General features: G+C 40.3%; 1 protein-coding gene across 5 annotated transcripts in view; it reads left to right on the top strand.

Moving 5' to 3' along the window:
* Nucleotides 1-16,788, top strand: part of arhgef18b (rho/rac guanine nucleotide exchange factor (GEF) 18b) — a 234,939-nt gene that overhangs the window by 160,834 nt on the left and 57,317 nt on the right. For all 5 annotated transcript variants that reach the window (XM_073068428.1, XM_073068429.1, XM_073068425.1 and 2 more), the window contains 2 exons: nucleotides 9,746-9,813; nucleotides 14,413-14,467. In XM_073068428.1, coding sequence (XP_072924529.1) covers nucleotides 9,746-9,813; nucleotides 14,413-14,467 — 123 coding nt within the window. The remainder of the gene's footprint in view (nucleotides 1-9,745; nucleotides 9,814-14,412; nucleotides 14,468-16,788) is intronic.

A 16,788-nucleotide genomic window follows, 5' to 3' on the forward strand; every position in this document is an offset into this window, starting at 1 on the left:
GTCTCATGCTGGTGAGAATGAATCTGAAACTATAACTTTGAGACTCAGGCTTTCGGTATTTCCTTTGTATATCATGAGTGACTGGTGAAGTTTGGGTGAATAATAAACAAAAATCAGGGATTATATGATTTTGTTTTTAACTGCCATGTGCAAGATAAGGCCAGTGGCGGCAAATCTTGGAGGAATTCAGATGCATTTGGCATAGGTTCCTGCCTCCTGTGTGGTGCCAAAACTACACAACTTACTCCACCCAGCTTAATTTCAGCATTGCAACTTTGGAGGACTATAGACTTGGAAGCAGTGGAAAGAAACTTCAGTGAGTATTGAAAATCTTTGACCTTCCTACAGACCTCCTGCTTTTAAAATTTCTTCTGCAGCATTCACTTTGTTTAGTTAGCAGTCTGGTCATAATGCTTTTTGCATGTCAGTGGTTACCTTAGGACAGAGCAAAGCTTGCATTTATTAAAAAATTATGGGGTGTTATTGGAGTTATCTTAGTATACTGCACAATCAGAGGGACTTGTCTTGCATAAATATTCTCATTGAAGTTTAGTCTGGACTCGCAGCTGGCATAAGGTCAGTTGTACATATCGTTCTTTTTGCTGAAGTCGTTAGAGATCTGTGCTCTTGTCAGATCTTGCTTCACATTTGTTTTTGTTATATCTCACATCCTTGAAAGATTACCCCAGCTTGAATCATGGACTTTATGAAGGTGGACTTTATTAAGATGTGACATTGCTTTCAAAGTAAAATATTGCTTTTTTGCCTGTTCCTTTTCAAAGATGTTTTCCTTCTCACTCCAAAGGTGCTGTATTATATTCAATCAAGCATCAGAAGCTATTTTGCTTTACCCTAGCTCTGAATTCAGTTGTCACACCTACTTTCAACAGCCAAACCTCTGTGTTTTATTCTGTTAATATATAATTTGGAATCTGACTTACGACTTCTCTGTACTGCTAAAGAACTGTAACATGGAAGTGGACTATTTTAACTAACTAGACTTTGTTGACGTATATCTTCCACTCAAATAAATCTTAATCATATTTACTTAACCATTTGTCCTTATTCACATTTTCGTGTAATACTGAATGTTCATAACATTTCTGCCATTTGAGAATTTCGTGGCTGCACTGTGTGTGTCTTTGACGTAAGTACATGCACACATTTGTTTTAAGTTTCTGAATTCTCACATTTTTAGTAATCTACCTGAAATCTGGTAAACTTCATAGAATAGAATTAGAAATATATAGTACAGGAGGAAGTTGTCATTCATGGCAACGGTAATCTTGGCTTCCAGCTGTGATCTGAAAATCTTTAAATGATACTTAGTGCTCACTCACCCAGTTGCTTTATAAATTTAGTGATGGTTTCTAGCTCTACATCCTTGTAGGCAGTGAGTCCCAGGCTCCTACCATGTTCTTGAATTGAAACATTTTTTCAAATCTCTTCTACTCCAGCATTTTACTTTAAATCCAATTTACTTATTATTGAGCTCTTTACTGTGGAAATGGATTCCTCCTGTTCATCTGAAGTCTATTAAAATTTGATGTAGTTGAATTAAAACACTGCTTTTTTCCAAAGGGTAATTAGAGCAAATCCACTCTTTAATCATATCTTAAGATTCCCCACAGTTGATGACAGCAGTGTACCTTCTCCAATGCTGTCTGATCTTCCATGCAATGTGACTAGAATTGGACACTATAGCCCAGATGGGAGCTCAGCTAGTGTTTTGCAGTTTCTGCATGATATACGTCCCTGTTGCTGTTGACCCCACAACAATTGCAAATTTTACTTTTATTTATCCTGTCTCCATCCTTTTGTATAAACACTCCAATCAGATCTTTCCATGATCTGTATTATTCTATTGTGATTGCGGGGGGGGGGGGGGGGGCGAGAAATCCAAATCTGCTTTTTGTATAATCTTTCACTGTCTCCTTTATTTCCTATGTTGCAGCACGAGGCCCAGTATTACTCCTGACTAAGGAGTATTTTGGTTTTATGTATGGTTATGAATAGTGTCATTGTTACATGATCAGCTTGGGTGACTAAATTCATTATCTTTGTCATTTCAATTGCCTGAGCTATTCCAAACACTTAGGTTGAATGGAAGGATATTTGAGTGATAGATTGGATTGTACCCCAATACAATACAAGGAGTGAGGCTTTACCTGCAAGAAAGCCTCCTTTGGGGTTGCACTCTGTATGTTTACATTGAGGGAGTAGCAAGTAATGACAGGCCAGTCAGAGATAATCTTGTTGGTTAATGTTTGATTTGAGTAAGATGTTTTAATTGGTGGGTACAACATCAATCTAGTCCTAAGAAACATCAGAGAAAACCTTCCTTATATTGACATATGCCATGGATTTGGATAAGCAGGTGCATTCTTCAGGGCTTGTCAGCTTGGACTCTCAATATTTGGTAATTACCGTTGCCATGAATAACAACTCAGTGAAGGCCTAAGTTAGACCGCACTGGATCTTTATTCCCTATAACGCAGGAGAATGAGGGGTGACCTCATAACTTAATAAAATCATGAGGTATATGGATAAGCTGTGCAGCCATAGCCTTCTATGCAGGGTTGGGGAGTCCAACAGAACAGGTCACAGATACAAGAGGGAAGAGATTTGAAAGACCTGAAAGGCAACTTCTTTATACAGAGGATCATGAGTTCCCAGAGGAAGTGGTCAAGGCTTGTACAATTGCAACATTCAAGAGGATTTTGGACAGGTACTTGAAAGAGAAGGGCTTGGAGGGTTATAGACTAAATACTTGCAAAAAGGACTAGCAGGAAAGATACTGTGGTTGGCATGGTCAAGTTGGGCCAAAGGGTCTGTTTCTGTGCTGTATTACTTTGCGACTGTGATGCTTGGGTATTACACTAAATCTCCTTGCACAATACTAGTATTATTTAAATAAAACAGTCACATCTTTTCCTGCTATCTTGACCAATACTTAAATTCTCTGCTAACAGAACATTGCTTATGTAGCTCTCTATTCATGTGATCTGGTAATGTGTGAAATTCAAATTTAAATACATCTTATCTACTTAATTAAAAAATGTAATGAGAAAAGCGTTGAGACTAAAAGTATTTGTCCTATTTTCTTGCTCCAGGAAACTTAGCACCTTCTAAAGTTAAAAATAAAATACTCACAAACCAAATGGACCTGGCAGGAAGGGTGATTTGTGGAGAACTGAACACAATAGTTTTATACACAACAGTCAGTTCATTGCTCTGGTAGTGCTGCCAGAGGTGTATACAGCTAATCATTCCATACTGTCACAGTCTTGTATTCAGTTTGAAACTGAAAGTATCAGATATTCTAAGATGGGAACACCATTTTCAACACTTGACGTGTGGGTGTTGCTGGCAAAACAGATCCTTATTACAACAAAGTCATTCATTGACTCCTTCAAACAGCTGTTGAATGGTCAGGCCAAGCACTCACTGAAAACAGCTCCACAACGAAACTAGCAGCCTGGGGTCTTCCTTGGTTTATTGGCTCAGGTAATAATCAATTTAGAAAGAAAGCATGATGTGCTCTATATAAATTCCACCATACTTCTTTCTTGAACTTAATCCAGGAACCCCTCATCATATCTACATTTTGACTCCGTCCTTCATGCTTGATTGATCGACGAGATGTCTAATGTTGAGATGTGGTAGACTGGAGATAGTGTGGGGGAGATGGGGGAATCTAAACTTTACTAAGACAATGTATTATACAGTATACAAATTAGGTTTTAATTCCTGAGAAACAGGTTTCAGTATTGCAAATGGTCTTGGTCTAATTGAAACACCAACAGATCAGGCTGTTCATCAGAGGCCTCAACACTCAAGGGGAAACCATTGCATTGAGATACAATATTTTTATAAACTAACAATACAAAGCCATGCTATTGTTGCTTCTGGATTAAAGCAGTACTGATCAGCCTCCCAAGTGTATCAAGCTTCAAATTCCTTGGTGTCCACATTTCCGAGGATCTCACCTGGTCCCTGAACTCCTCCATCCTGATCAAAAAGGCGTAACAGCGCCTTTATTTCCTGCAGAGCATCAAGAAAGCTCACCTCTGTCCCAGGATACTGACGGACTTTTACCGCTGTATCATTGAGAGCATACTCACCAACTGCATCTCAGTGTGGTACGGCAATTGTCCCGTATCAGACCGCAAAGCACTCCAGTGTGTGGTGAAAACTGCCCAGCCAATTATCGGCACCCAATTGCCCACCATTGAGAACATCTACCATAAACTCTGTCTGGGCAGGGTGAACAGCATTATCAAGAATGCATCTCACCCTAACCATGCACATTTTACTCTCCTCCCATCCGGTAGGTGCTACAGGAGCCTCCGCTCCCACACCAGCAGACACAGGAAGAGCTTCTTCCCTGAGGCTGTGACCCTGCTGAACCTCACATCACAGTGCTAAGCAGTATTGCACCCATATTGTACTGTCTCAGTACTTTTATATTTGTGTGCTGTAGCACTTACTTTTTATTCACAGTTATTTTGTAAAATAACACTATGCTTTGCATTTCTGGTTAGATACTAACTGCATTTCATTTGGCTTTGTATCTGTACTCGGCACAGTGACAATAAAGTTGAATCTAATCTAATCTAATGTCCACACTATGTAACTGTTATTCCAAAATGAGTCATCAAAATCCAGCTGCTACATTTTGGATGAAAAAGTGAACAAAAGTTGTGTTAATTACTCACTTTTGTTCTTGCTGATCTAAACTGGTTAAGCAACACGCCAGAGCTCATCATCTCTCATCCTATTTTCATGGTGTTTATCCTCCTGTCTGTAATCATCTCTAATTCTGGCCTCTTCATCTTCTCCAGAATCATCTCTTCAGGTCTTGAGACCCTAAATTCAGGACTTCCTTTCTAAACTTCATCTCTTCATACCTCCCCCAATGGATACTGGTGGATCAGAATTTGTGCCTTTAGATTTACATGGTGGAGGTGCTACAATAGTAAATTTGATTCCCTATCTGATGAAAGCCAGCAGGCTAAACACTTCCTTCACCACTCTGTCTACTCATGCAGCTGCTTTCAGCAGACTGTGCACTTATATTCCCACAACAGTGTTCCACAACACTTGTCTGTGCCCTGCTATTCACTGTGTGTCCTATCTTAGTTTGAAAGTTGAAAATGCATCACATCACACTTACCAAGGTTGAAATTCATTTGCTGTTCTGCAGCCCATCTTCCTAAGTGATCAGGATCTCTTTGCAATTCATTGTAACCTGCTTCGCAATCAACAAGACCCCTAACTTAGTATCATCAGCATTTTTACGAATTGTGTCATGTATATTCATATCCAAATAATTTACATAAAGAATATATCCCAACGCAGACCCCTGGGATACCTCACCAGTCACGGGCCTCTAGCTGGAAGTTGACCTTCAACCATCACCCTCTGCTTCCTGTCATCAAGCCAGTTCACCTCACTAGCTCCCCCTAAATCCCTTGCAGCCGAACCTTCCAGATCAGCCTGCCATGCAGGACCTTATCAAAGGCCTTATTAAAATCCATACAGACAACATCTATTTGCCCTGCCTTCAGCTATCCCCTCAGTTACCTGCTCGAAAGTTTCCAGACATGATCTCCCATGCACAAAAAACATGCTGACTATTCTTGATCAGGCTTTGACTTAGATAGTCAAGATGATAGATTTTGTCTCTCAGAATTCCCTGCAGTAACTTCACTGCAACTGAAGTCAGGCTTGCTGCCCAGTATTAACTGTGCTACCCTCCAATGGAACAACAGTAGCCACCCTTCAATCTTCTGGAACTTCACCAGTAACTAACGCCAATGCAGATATTTCTTCAAGCCCCTTTTCAATTTCCCTGGCCTCCAGTAATATCCACTTCATTGGTCCTGGGGATTTGCCTGCGTTAATGTGCTTCAGTGCTGCAAATGCATCTTTCTTCATATTATGCGTATGATCCAAGACTTCATACTGAGCAAAGTTTCCCCTTAGGATATTGCTCTCCCTCTGCTTCAAGTGCACCCTGTCCCTCTTGTACAGGTTGCCTCAAACCCAGAAAAGATCCATGAACCTGAATCCTTGCCCCCTACACCAGCTCTTCTGCCACAATTTCATCTGGACTACCTTTCTATTCCCATTAAGAAAACACTAATACTCATGAGTATTATTTTTACCGCTGTATTGGACTGTCAACTTTGTTTTTGACCTCAAGTAATCATCAGAATTTGAATTCATAGCCTGATGTATTTCACAAACCTGTCCAACTGTCCAGCAAGTTACATAAACGATGAGCAGAAACTCTTGTGATCACGTTCTCCCTTATCCTGTTGATAGATTCTGAACATCGAGCAATCACGTTGCAACTGTAACTAAAGCAATGAATTCAAGTTTATTAATCCACTGTTGTCTTTGTTTGTTCCTTTTTGCGTCTTGTGGTGCATCAGGTGGCAACCTTGCCGTTTCTGTAACATTTTTGTCTGCTTTTTACGAGGCTGTGTTGCTAACTCGATGCTCATCAGCATGAATGGAAAGCATGCAGGGAGCCAGCCTGATTCGAACGCGGGTCCACTTGTCTTGAAGTTTGATGTGGATACTGCTATATCACCAGCCAGCATAATGCACTGTTAAAATTGTTACATTTCCAATGCTACCTTTGCTCATCATTACTTGGGCAGTGTATTCAATTCCTATGAAGAGACCAGGGATTTAAACAAATATTTATGCTTCAACAATACTGCTTTTAATTTTTTGGTTCTTTGAGATCTAAGATTCATTAACGTTACTTTTGAATCAGTCTATTAGCAGTAAACCATCTAATTGAAAGACCAGCATCAGTTGGCTTTATGCAGATTCCAAATATACATGATTATATTTTCCTTAGATTAAGGAATAAAATTGTTGTATAGCATCCTTCCTATCTCCTTAACATACTATGAACTGCTTTTGAAGTACAGTTATTATTTTGTATGGAGAAAAAAGGCATGGACAACCAGCACACAAAATCCCACAGTAAGTGAAATGAATTACCAGTGTATCAGTCTTGGACAGTTGTATTTTGGCTAGTGACTGAGAAAGGGGCCTTTAAATTATTCTTCAAGCTCTTGTACATTTACCCAAGCAAGTATGCTGGGGCCTTATTTTGTTTGAAAGATAGTACCTTCAATAAAGCTGTACCTACTGCATCCTACTCTGCGTTGTCAACTCAGATTATTTGCTACAGCAGTGCTTCAATCTTTAACTGAACTGCAGAAAATTTAATTCAATAATTTTATTTTTGATGCTGTCCAGAACCTAGTGCTTGCTTCATTGTCAGTGTTGTTCTTGGATAACTTCGAAATTTCATTATGTCTCCTGAGAGTTGAAGTCCAATATTAATGGCAACTCTCAGGTTCATTTTTTTTTTACTTTTTGGAGTCAACAAAAATTGCTTTAAGTGAAATCCAGGATTAGAAATCATCAACAATTCTAAAGGAAGTGGTGAGCTAGACAGAGCAAAGATTTCCTGATAAGCAATATCACCAGCCAGAGATGTTTCTACATCAATTTACAAGAGCTGATGTATTTTATGCAGCATTAACATTGCTCAAAATGTTAATTTTGAGTGTTTTTAATTTTTGTATAATACCAGTCCATAGCTTGGTTGAAATTAGTATCAGCTGTACACATATCCTTTGATAAGAATGTGCTGCCCAATTTCTCTTTGAGCCTTTTTCATAATATGTGAATCAAAGTCAGAATTGCTTGCTGCATTTTTCTGTTGCTGCTTGCTGCAGTTTAAATGAAGAATTCATTTATGTGCTGGTATGTTAGTAGAACAATATTGGCTGATTACTTGTGTGAAATTATTTTCCATTTTTAAAATTAATCAATTTGAAGGCTATATGCTATGTGAAAGTGTTGTGGATAAGCACGTCAAGAAGGTACCTGGTTTTATCCCAAGAATTCCTGAGGCCGGTAGTGCAGACGGACATTGTGGGGTTAAAATAGATCAAGGTCCCTACAGGTCATGATTGTCTTGTGACTGATGGAGAACATACTTTTCAGCAGGCGGCAATCATTGCGAGCAGTTGATTGGCTGAGGCAGCATGAAGTTCAATAAGAGCTCAGGGCATTTCTGGATTTTTCGGCAGGCTGCAGTCATACAATCTATTAGGCACTCAGCAGAGGCCAATAAAATGAAGAGCGGTATAAGCAGGCTAAGTGTAAGCGGGTCCAGAGGAGATTCACAGGAATGAAAGGGTTAATCTAAAAGGAGTGTTTGGCTCTCGGCCTATACTCGCTGGAGTTTAGAACAGTGGTGATCTCATTATAACCTATCGAAAATTGAAAGGCCTAGATAAAGTGGATGTGAAGAGAATGTTTCCAAGAGTGAGGGCATAGACCAGAGGGAATCAGAATCAGACTTTAATCGCCAAGTACCTATGCACATACAAGGAATTTACTTCCGGCAGATGTTGTCTCTCTGCTCATAACAATAATAATGATAAATATAAATGAAAATATAGATTATACATACAGGTAGTGCAATCCAAGTAATAGTTAGTCGACAGTTAACCGGCAGTTAACTGTTCAGCAAAGTGACCGCAGTAGGGAAAAAACTTCTCCAGTGCCAATTAGTCTTAGTCTGGAGGGATCTGAAGCGCCTACCAGACGGAAGCAGATCAAACAGTCAACAGCATCCATCAACAGCAGGATGGGAGGAGTCCTTTATGATGTTCCCCGCCCTCTTCTTCAACCTGGAAGAGTACAGGTCCACAATAGAGGGCAGGGAGGCTCCAATGATGCGCTCGGCAGTCCTCACTGTGCGCTGTAGTCTGGTTCTATCCTGCTTGGTGGTGGCTCCAAACCACACAATGATGGAGGTGCACAGGACAGACTCAATGACTGCAGTGTAGAACTGCAGCAGCAATTCCTGAAGCAGACCGTATTTCCTCAAGAGCCGCAGGAAATACATCCACTGCTGGGCCTTCTTCAAGATGGAGCTGATGTTCTGCTCCCACTTCAGATCCTGAGAGATGGTGGTTCCCAGGAACCTGAAGTTCTCCACGGTGGACACAGGGCTGCTGAGGACTGTGAGGGGAGACATAGCCTCAGAATTCAGGGATGTCTCTTCAGAATAGAGATGAGAAGGAATTTCTTTAGCCAGGCTGTAGTGAAAACGTGGAATTCATTGCCACAGATGGCTATGGAGGCCAAGTCATTGGGTATATTTAACTGGAGGTTGTTAGGTTCTTGATTCGTCAGGGCATCAAAGGTTACGGGTTGAAGGCAAGAGAATAGAGTTGAAATGGATAATTGACCATGATGGAATAGTGGAGTAGACTTGATGGGCCGAATGGCCTATTTTGCTCCCATATCTTGTGGTCTATGGATAGTGCAGTATATGGCTATAATGGAGAGAGAAATCTGTCTGCCCAATTTAGAATGTCTTGTGCCCCCATCTGAGCCTCCCCCTTGGAGATAGATGTCTGAGTCCTCTACCTGACCCAAAGACAGTTCATTCTAGCTAGAACTTGAAGTGTTCCAGTAGTTGTTTTTAATCTAAAGATGCTGTTTTACCCATGTCAATAAGTGCCACTTGTGGTGGTTATTTCAAATTGGTGTCATTGTATTAGGTGATATAAGGTGGGAAGGAAGGTTGTCAAAATCTGAAATGTTAATTCTTTCTCTCCTTTTTGGTGCCTGACCATTGAGAATTTAAACATCTTCTGTTTTTTTTAACTTTTGACATTTGTGTGTTTCTTTGCAGACTGTGGTGTGAATGTACACAAAAACTGCAGGAATCTTCTAGCTGAATGCAGTACTTCCAAGAGCAAGGTTAGTGTTTCTCCTGTGTTTTGTGCAGATGCTGCTTATCTTGTTTATATGTTGTATTTGGTTGTTGCTATTTAATCATTTCTCTTTTCTGTGGAGACAAGAGTCTTTTGTTGAGCTGGTTTCAAGGTCAAGGAAGATATTGGAGATAAAAAATAGAAAGTTGCAGCAGCGACTGTTGATCGATTGTTGAGATAGACAAGTTCCTGTACTCAGCAGTGTTGTGATTCAGCAGGTGGAATGGCTCGCTGCAGAACAAGAATCCACAGTACTTTCTTGTTAAACAATTTATTAAGCAGGCTTTCCAATGTACTCTGCAGTTTGTCTTTGCGGCATTAATTGATTGCTGCACTCTCATTTTTTCCCTTGTGCTTGAAATTATGGAGCTCTTCTCCCTGTCTTTCTCCTTCATGATATCCTCCTTCCTCTCTCCAAGCTCCCTCTTTCTGATCTTGCCTTCCTGGGTCTCTGGCACTGGTTTTCCTCCTCCTAAAAATCTGCGTGCTTTTCAAACCTTGTGACTTTATTGAGGCTTCACCTTAGTGCTTGTCATCTTTGTTTTGTGCACTTTGGACTTACACCACAAACCAATTTTAATTTATTGCCAGTGCCCCATAAGGAAGTTTTAATAAGATTCAAGAACATTTATTATCAAAGAATGTATAAATTATACAACCTTGAGATTTGCTTGCTCAGAGGTAGCCACAAAGCAAAAAACCCGAAAGATCCCAATTTAAAGAAAGATACTGTAGATAACATTCTAGGATATATTCTGTTTTGTTTCTTTCCTTCAAGTGGCCAGCACCCCAGCACAGTGTTTTGACTAACTTACACTCATCAGTACTGAAGGTCAGCTAGTGATGACATTCTGTTACTGAAAGAATCAGAGTTGATTAAATTTCTGGCATCATCTTCACTGAGATCTTAATATCATGATCTGTTTTTTTTTAAAAAAGACAGAAGTAAACATGAATGCAGCTGTATTTCACATAGACGAGAGTGAATGTCCTCACCTATGGCACAGTTTTAAGGTGCTTGGAAGTAGAGGAGATGTCAGGTGTAAGTTTTTTACACAGAGTGGTGAGTGCGTGGAATGGGCTGCCGGCAACAATGGTGGAGGTGGATTCGATAGGGTCTTTTAAGAGACTCCTGGATAGGTACATGGGACTTAGAAAATAGAGGGCTATGGGTAACCTTAGGTAATTTCTAAGTAAGTATATATGTTTGGCATGGCATTGTGGGCCAAAGGGTCTGTATTGTGCTGTAGGTTTTCTATGCTTCTATCAAGGAACTTTGGTGACCACATGGAATTATTCCCTTGTGTGCTCTGATTTCCTCCCAGATACATATGGTCTATAGGTTAATTGCCCAAGGTCTATTGCTGTTAGTGTAGGTGAGTGGTAGAATTTGGGTGAAGTTAATGGGAAAGTGGAGATGCTAGATATGCATTGCACAATATTTAATACTATTTGAAACTAATCAGCAAATGACACAGCCTTTACCAAAATGCAGGACATCCCAGAGAATATTCTAGTACAGAATGAGAAGTTGAGGTAATGACCATCTCCACTACCCACCTGCCCTTAACATTTAATGGCAATGCTATTGCCAGGTCCTCCTGAGTCCTGGTGGTCAACATTGGCCAGAGGCTTGACCAGGCAGAAATACTGGTTAGAGGGTTCTGGGGATTCTGTGGCAAGTGACCTGCCTCCTGATACCTAAAAGGTTTCCACTATCTACAAAGCAGGAGCATGGTGGCATGAACGAAACTCAAATAAAAATGTGTCCCCAATGAAATTCAACTCAACATCCAGATCAAAGCAGCTTGCCTCGATTGGCATACATTAAAATCTTTGTTCCCTTCATTGTTGGCACAGTGGCTACCATATGTGCCATATACAGAGAATACTCCCATTTACTCACTGTGGCTACACTTCACAGCACTTCCTAAACTCCCTTCACAGTTTCAGCTTGAAATGGTGGTTTCTGTTCCAGCTTGCATTTAGAGGGAGCGATAAATCCAAGATGGACTCTGCTTGCTCTTGGTGTCACTGAAGTCCAGGCTTTGAAAGTTGGAGAGCTCCCAACAACAGCATTTGACTGACCTCAGTTGCTTTGAATTGAGTTAAATTGAACTGCAGTTTAAGGATCACAGATGATAGTTTGCATTAGTGACTTTGCAACCTCCTAGAACATTTTGCAAGCTCGTTACTGTGCTTAACTGGACTGCCCACCCCCACTCCCCCATTCTAACGGTAATATAAGTTGACAGGCAATGGACAAATAGTTACAGTTGGTTTCCACATTGCTCCAGTTGTTGCAGTATGAGCCCAGAGTGTGCTGGAGGGAAGCTTTTGGTTATGCCTTGCAGATCAAGTTGAATGATAAATGCCAGTGTTAATGAGATATTTATTTCCTGAAAATTATTGGATCAACATAATGCTTCTTTATTTCAAATTGGCTGTAAATGCTTGAAAATGTATCTGGACTGTCTGGACTGTGCCAGAACTGCGGAAGTGGCTCAGAAAACAATCAGTTTATTTATATGCACTTAAGTACTTTGATTGCCGTCATTATCTGTTCTCTTCCCCCCCCCACCCCTTTTCAACTTAGTGTTTTTAAATACATGGATAAATATACACACCCATGGCTAGGCACACGATGCTTCGGATTTAACCTATAAAAGATTATCTGCTCAGCATTATGCTGAAAGAGTGAGCGGCTCTCGGTCCAATAGTGGTTCCCACCCAACTCAAGCAAATCAGCTGGATCAGTGTTGTTGTTTTCATCAACATAGCATTAGTCACTTCCAATTCAGACACTGCTCTAGGTTTAGTGTGGAGTTAAGCTCCCATTTATGCACTTTGTCCTGCATTTCCACTTCCAGCAGTGTGATATCTTTCTGTTCCAGCACCATCCTTGAAGTCTATCAGTTTCTGCAGATTTCTGGTGAGACTTTTCTTTTGTTATTGACACTCTGAAGTTAGCGGAAAGTGGTGATTTTAGTCCCCTTCATGCATGAGGGTGGTGGCTGTCTGAGGAGCTGTAAAGGAAATAGTTTAGATATTTTCAGGTCAAGTTGAGCAAGGATTTTACAGGTAAATGTATCACAATTTGTAGTTGCCAGAAGAGCAGCAAAATTTAAGCATCTTTTCTGAGGCTGACTCCTACTGGTGTTTGATTCCCCAGTGGGATGCTGAGTGTGAGGAAAATCCATAATTCCCTGTTATACAGATTTCAAGCTTGACGTGAACAACCTCAAGTACAGACCTGGAATTATACTGAAGATGTCTATCATAAAATTGGTGCCTTTGCATGTAGATGGTGTTCAGTATATAGACAGCTGTGTATATACTTTAAACTGCAGTTCTTTGGGATAAAATAGCATTTGAGTGCACAGACCAACTGTAAAGGTCTTTTCCTGGATTTACTTGTTTCTGGTTACATTAAGATATAATAGACCTGTGAACCCATCAAAGTGATTTGCAGTGAAGTATATTTTTGGAAGAAGGATTCCATCGATTTTCTATTGATAATTTAGCCATAACAGTTTATAACCTAGAAGGAGGCCATTTGATACAGTGCTAATGCCTGCAGTTTGCTTGATGCAGTAATCTCTCCCCTCAACTGTTGCCAGAAGCAAAGCATTCCATGCTCCAACCCTTTGCAACTCTTCATTTTGCAAAAATACTTTAAAATTAATTACCTTCATCCCTAAAAACTTAGAAACATAGAAAACCTACAGCACAGTATAGGCCCTTCAGCCCACAAATTTGTGACGAACATGTCCCTACCTTAGAAATTACTAGGCTTACCCATAGCCCTCTATTTTTCTAAGCTCCATGTACCTATACAAAAGTCTCTTAAAAGACCCTATCATATCCACCTCCACCACCGTTGCCAGCAGCCCATTCCACGCACTCACCACTCTCTGAGTAAAAAACTTACCCTTGACATCTCCCCTGTACCTACTCCCCAGCACCTTAAACCTGTGTCCTCTTATGGCAACCATTTCAGCCCTGGGGAAAAAGCCTCTGACTATCCACATGATCAATGCTTCTCATCATCTTATACACCTCTATCAGGTCACCTCTCATCCTCCGTTGCGCAGTCTTGCATCTCTTTTACCCCCGAGTAGTAAAACTGCCTTTGCTCTGGAGGTCAGCCGTTCACTCGCATCCTTCTTGCTCCGACTACTAGTTAAGAAGTTTAGACTACTTAACATAGTCTTTTTCATAATTCACTCTATATTTTAAAAAAACCTTCATGCTTTCAAGCTACCTTGTGAGTGTCTGATCTATAGGTCCCTTGTATATATTGAGACACACCCCAAGTAAATGTTGATACACTTCAGGGCAATATTGACATACTTCCAGAGATCCAAGGACATTCTTGGGGATTTCTGGTTAATATTTATTTATGCCCATAAACCCTTGTAATAACTTACAAAGAAAAAAACACATTCTAACAAAGGACATTTATTAGTCTGCATTATCAGGGATGATATTTTAGAGCAGTTGATAAATATAGTAATTTATTGACACTACAGAGTACAGTTAACCCAATGCGAATATTAACATTTTATCTAATCTTTTTCCACAGCTAAAGGATTCCCAACAAAAACTTACAGGAAGCCCACAGAGCACAACCCATCACGGTGAGTACTTCACAAAAGCAGATTAATGGGATGTTAGATACAAATTGTGGAAAATATCCTGTAAGTTGGGCAGTATTTTTAAAGGGAGAAAGAGAATTGATATTTCAGGACCGTGGCTTGATGCAAAGAGCTTAAGATAAAAGAGCAGAATTAGACAACTCGGTTCAGTGAGTCTGCTCCGCCATTCCATCATGGCTGATTTATTATCCTTCTCCTATAACCAAGAGCCTATCAACCTCTGCTTTAAATCTACTCAATGACGGCCTCCCCAGTTGTCGGTGGCAGTGAATACCACAGATTCACCACCCTCTGATAAAAGAAATTCTTCCTCATCTCCATTCTAAATAAACATAGCTCTGTTCTGAGGCTGTGCCCTAGGATCCTAGACATCCACTATAGGAAACACCCTCTCCACGTCCACTTTGTCTAAGGCTTTCAATATTTGATAGGTTTCATTGCGGCCCCCCTCCCCCTGCCTCATTCTTTTTAAACTCCAGTGAGTACAGGCCCAAAGGAATCAAACACTCATCATGTTAGCCCTTTCATTCCTGGAATCATTCTCCCCTTTCCAATACCAGCACCTCTTAGATAAGGGGCCCAAAGTTGCTCGCAATAATCCAAGTGCAGTCTGACCAATGTCTTTTAAAACCTCGGCATCACATCCTTGCTCTTATATTCTAGTCCTCTGGAAATGAATGCTGACATTGCATTTGCCTTCCTTATGACCAACTCAACCTGCAAGTTAACCTCTAGGGAATCCTGCACCTCTGATTTCTGAATTTTTATCCATGTTTAAAAAATAGTATTTGCCTTTTATCCTGCCAAGTGCATGACTATACACTTCCCTCCACTATATTCCATCTGCCACTTGCCACTTCTTTACCCATTCTCCCAATCTTACCAAGTGCTTCTGCAGACACCCTGCTTCCTCAAAACTACCTATCCCTCCACCTATCTTTGATTCATTTTCAAACTTGACCACAAAGCCATCGATTCCATTATCCAAATTGTTAACGTAGATGTGAAAGGAAGTGGCCCTGCTACCAACCCCTGCGGAACACCACTAGTCACCGACAGCCAACCAGACTAGGCCCCCTTTATTCTGACTCTTTGACTCCTGCCAATCAGTCAATCTTTCCTGTGATACCATAGGCTTTTAACTTGTTAAGCAGCCTCATGTGCGGCACCTTATTAGAACCCTCTGAAAATCTTTGTCTATTTTGCCTTTTATTACCTCAAAGGATTCCAACAGATTTGTCAGGCAAGATTTTCCCTGAGGAAACCATGCTGTCTTTGACCTCTAACTATCCCAAAACCTCATTTTTAATAATGGACTCCAACATCTTCCCAACCACTGATGTCAGGCTAACTGGCCTATAATTTCCTTTCTTCTGCCTCCCTCCCTTCTTCAAGAGTGGAATCATATTTGGAATTTTCCACTCCTCCAAAACCATTCCAGAATCTCATGATTCTTTAAAGATCTTTTCTAAAGCACCCACAATCTCTTTAGCTACTTCCCTGGGGCGTAATCCATCTGGTCCAGTTGACGTATCTACCTTCAGATGTCCAGTTGACTTTTTATACGATCAGACATTTCAGTTTCCCAAGCACCTCATTAATAGCAACTACACTCACTTCTGCCCCTGACATTGTTGAATTTCTGGCATATTGCTATTGTCTTCCACAGTGAAGACTGATGCAAAATACTTAATGAGTTTGTTCCCCACTGCTACCTATACAATGTCATTTTACAACAGTCCAATATCTACTTTACCCTCTCTTTTGCTCTTTATTTATCTGAAAAATCTTTTGGTATCCTCTTTGATATTTTTTGGCTAGTTTACCTTTATATTTTATTGTTTCTCTCTTTGCTGTGGTTTTTCTAGTTGCATTCTCTTGAATTTTAAAAGCTTCCCAATTCTCTAACTTCCCTCTAATTTTTGCTGTTATCTGCCATTTTGCTTTTATGCTGTCTTTGACTTCCCTTGTCACCCATGGTTGCTTCATCCTTCCTCTAGAATACTTCATCTTTGGGAACTATTTTAATTAAGGTTTTTTATCCCCCCTCTGTTTCACTGCTCTTACTTGAAGCTATCATTATGGCAGAAATAGTGAGATTTTAGATAGAAGTGGTTCCATCAGATGGACACAGCATGGATTCATGAAGAGCAGGTCCTTCTTGACAAACAGAGTTCTTTGAGAATACAATGAATGTACTGGGATAGAGGGGAATAAGAATAGGTGGATTTTGTAATCTTGGATTTCTAGAAGATGTTCAATAGGTGCTGCATAAAAGACTTGCCCCAAGATTAGGGTGCATG

This window comes from Hemitrygon akajei, chromosome 16 (assembly GCF_048418815.1).
Source record: "Hemitrygon akajei chromosome 16, sHemAka1.3, whole genome shotgun sequence".
NCBI lineage: Eukaryota > Metazoa > Chordata > Chondrichthyes > Myliobatiformes > Dasyatidae > Hemitrygon > Hemitrygon akajei.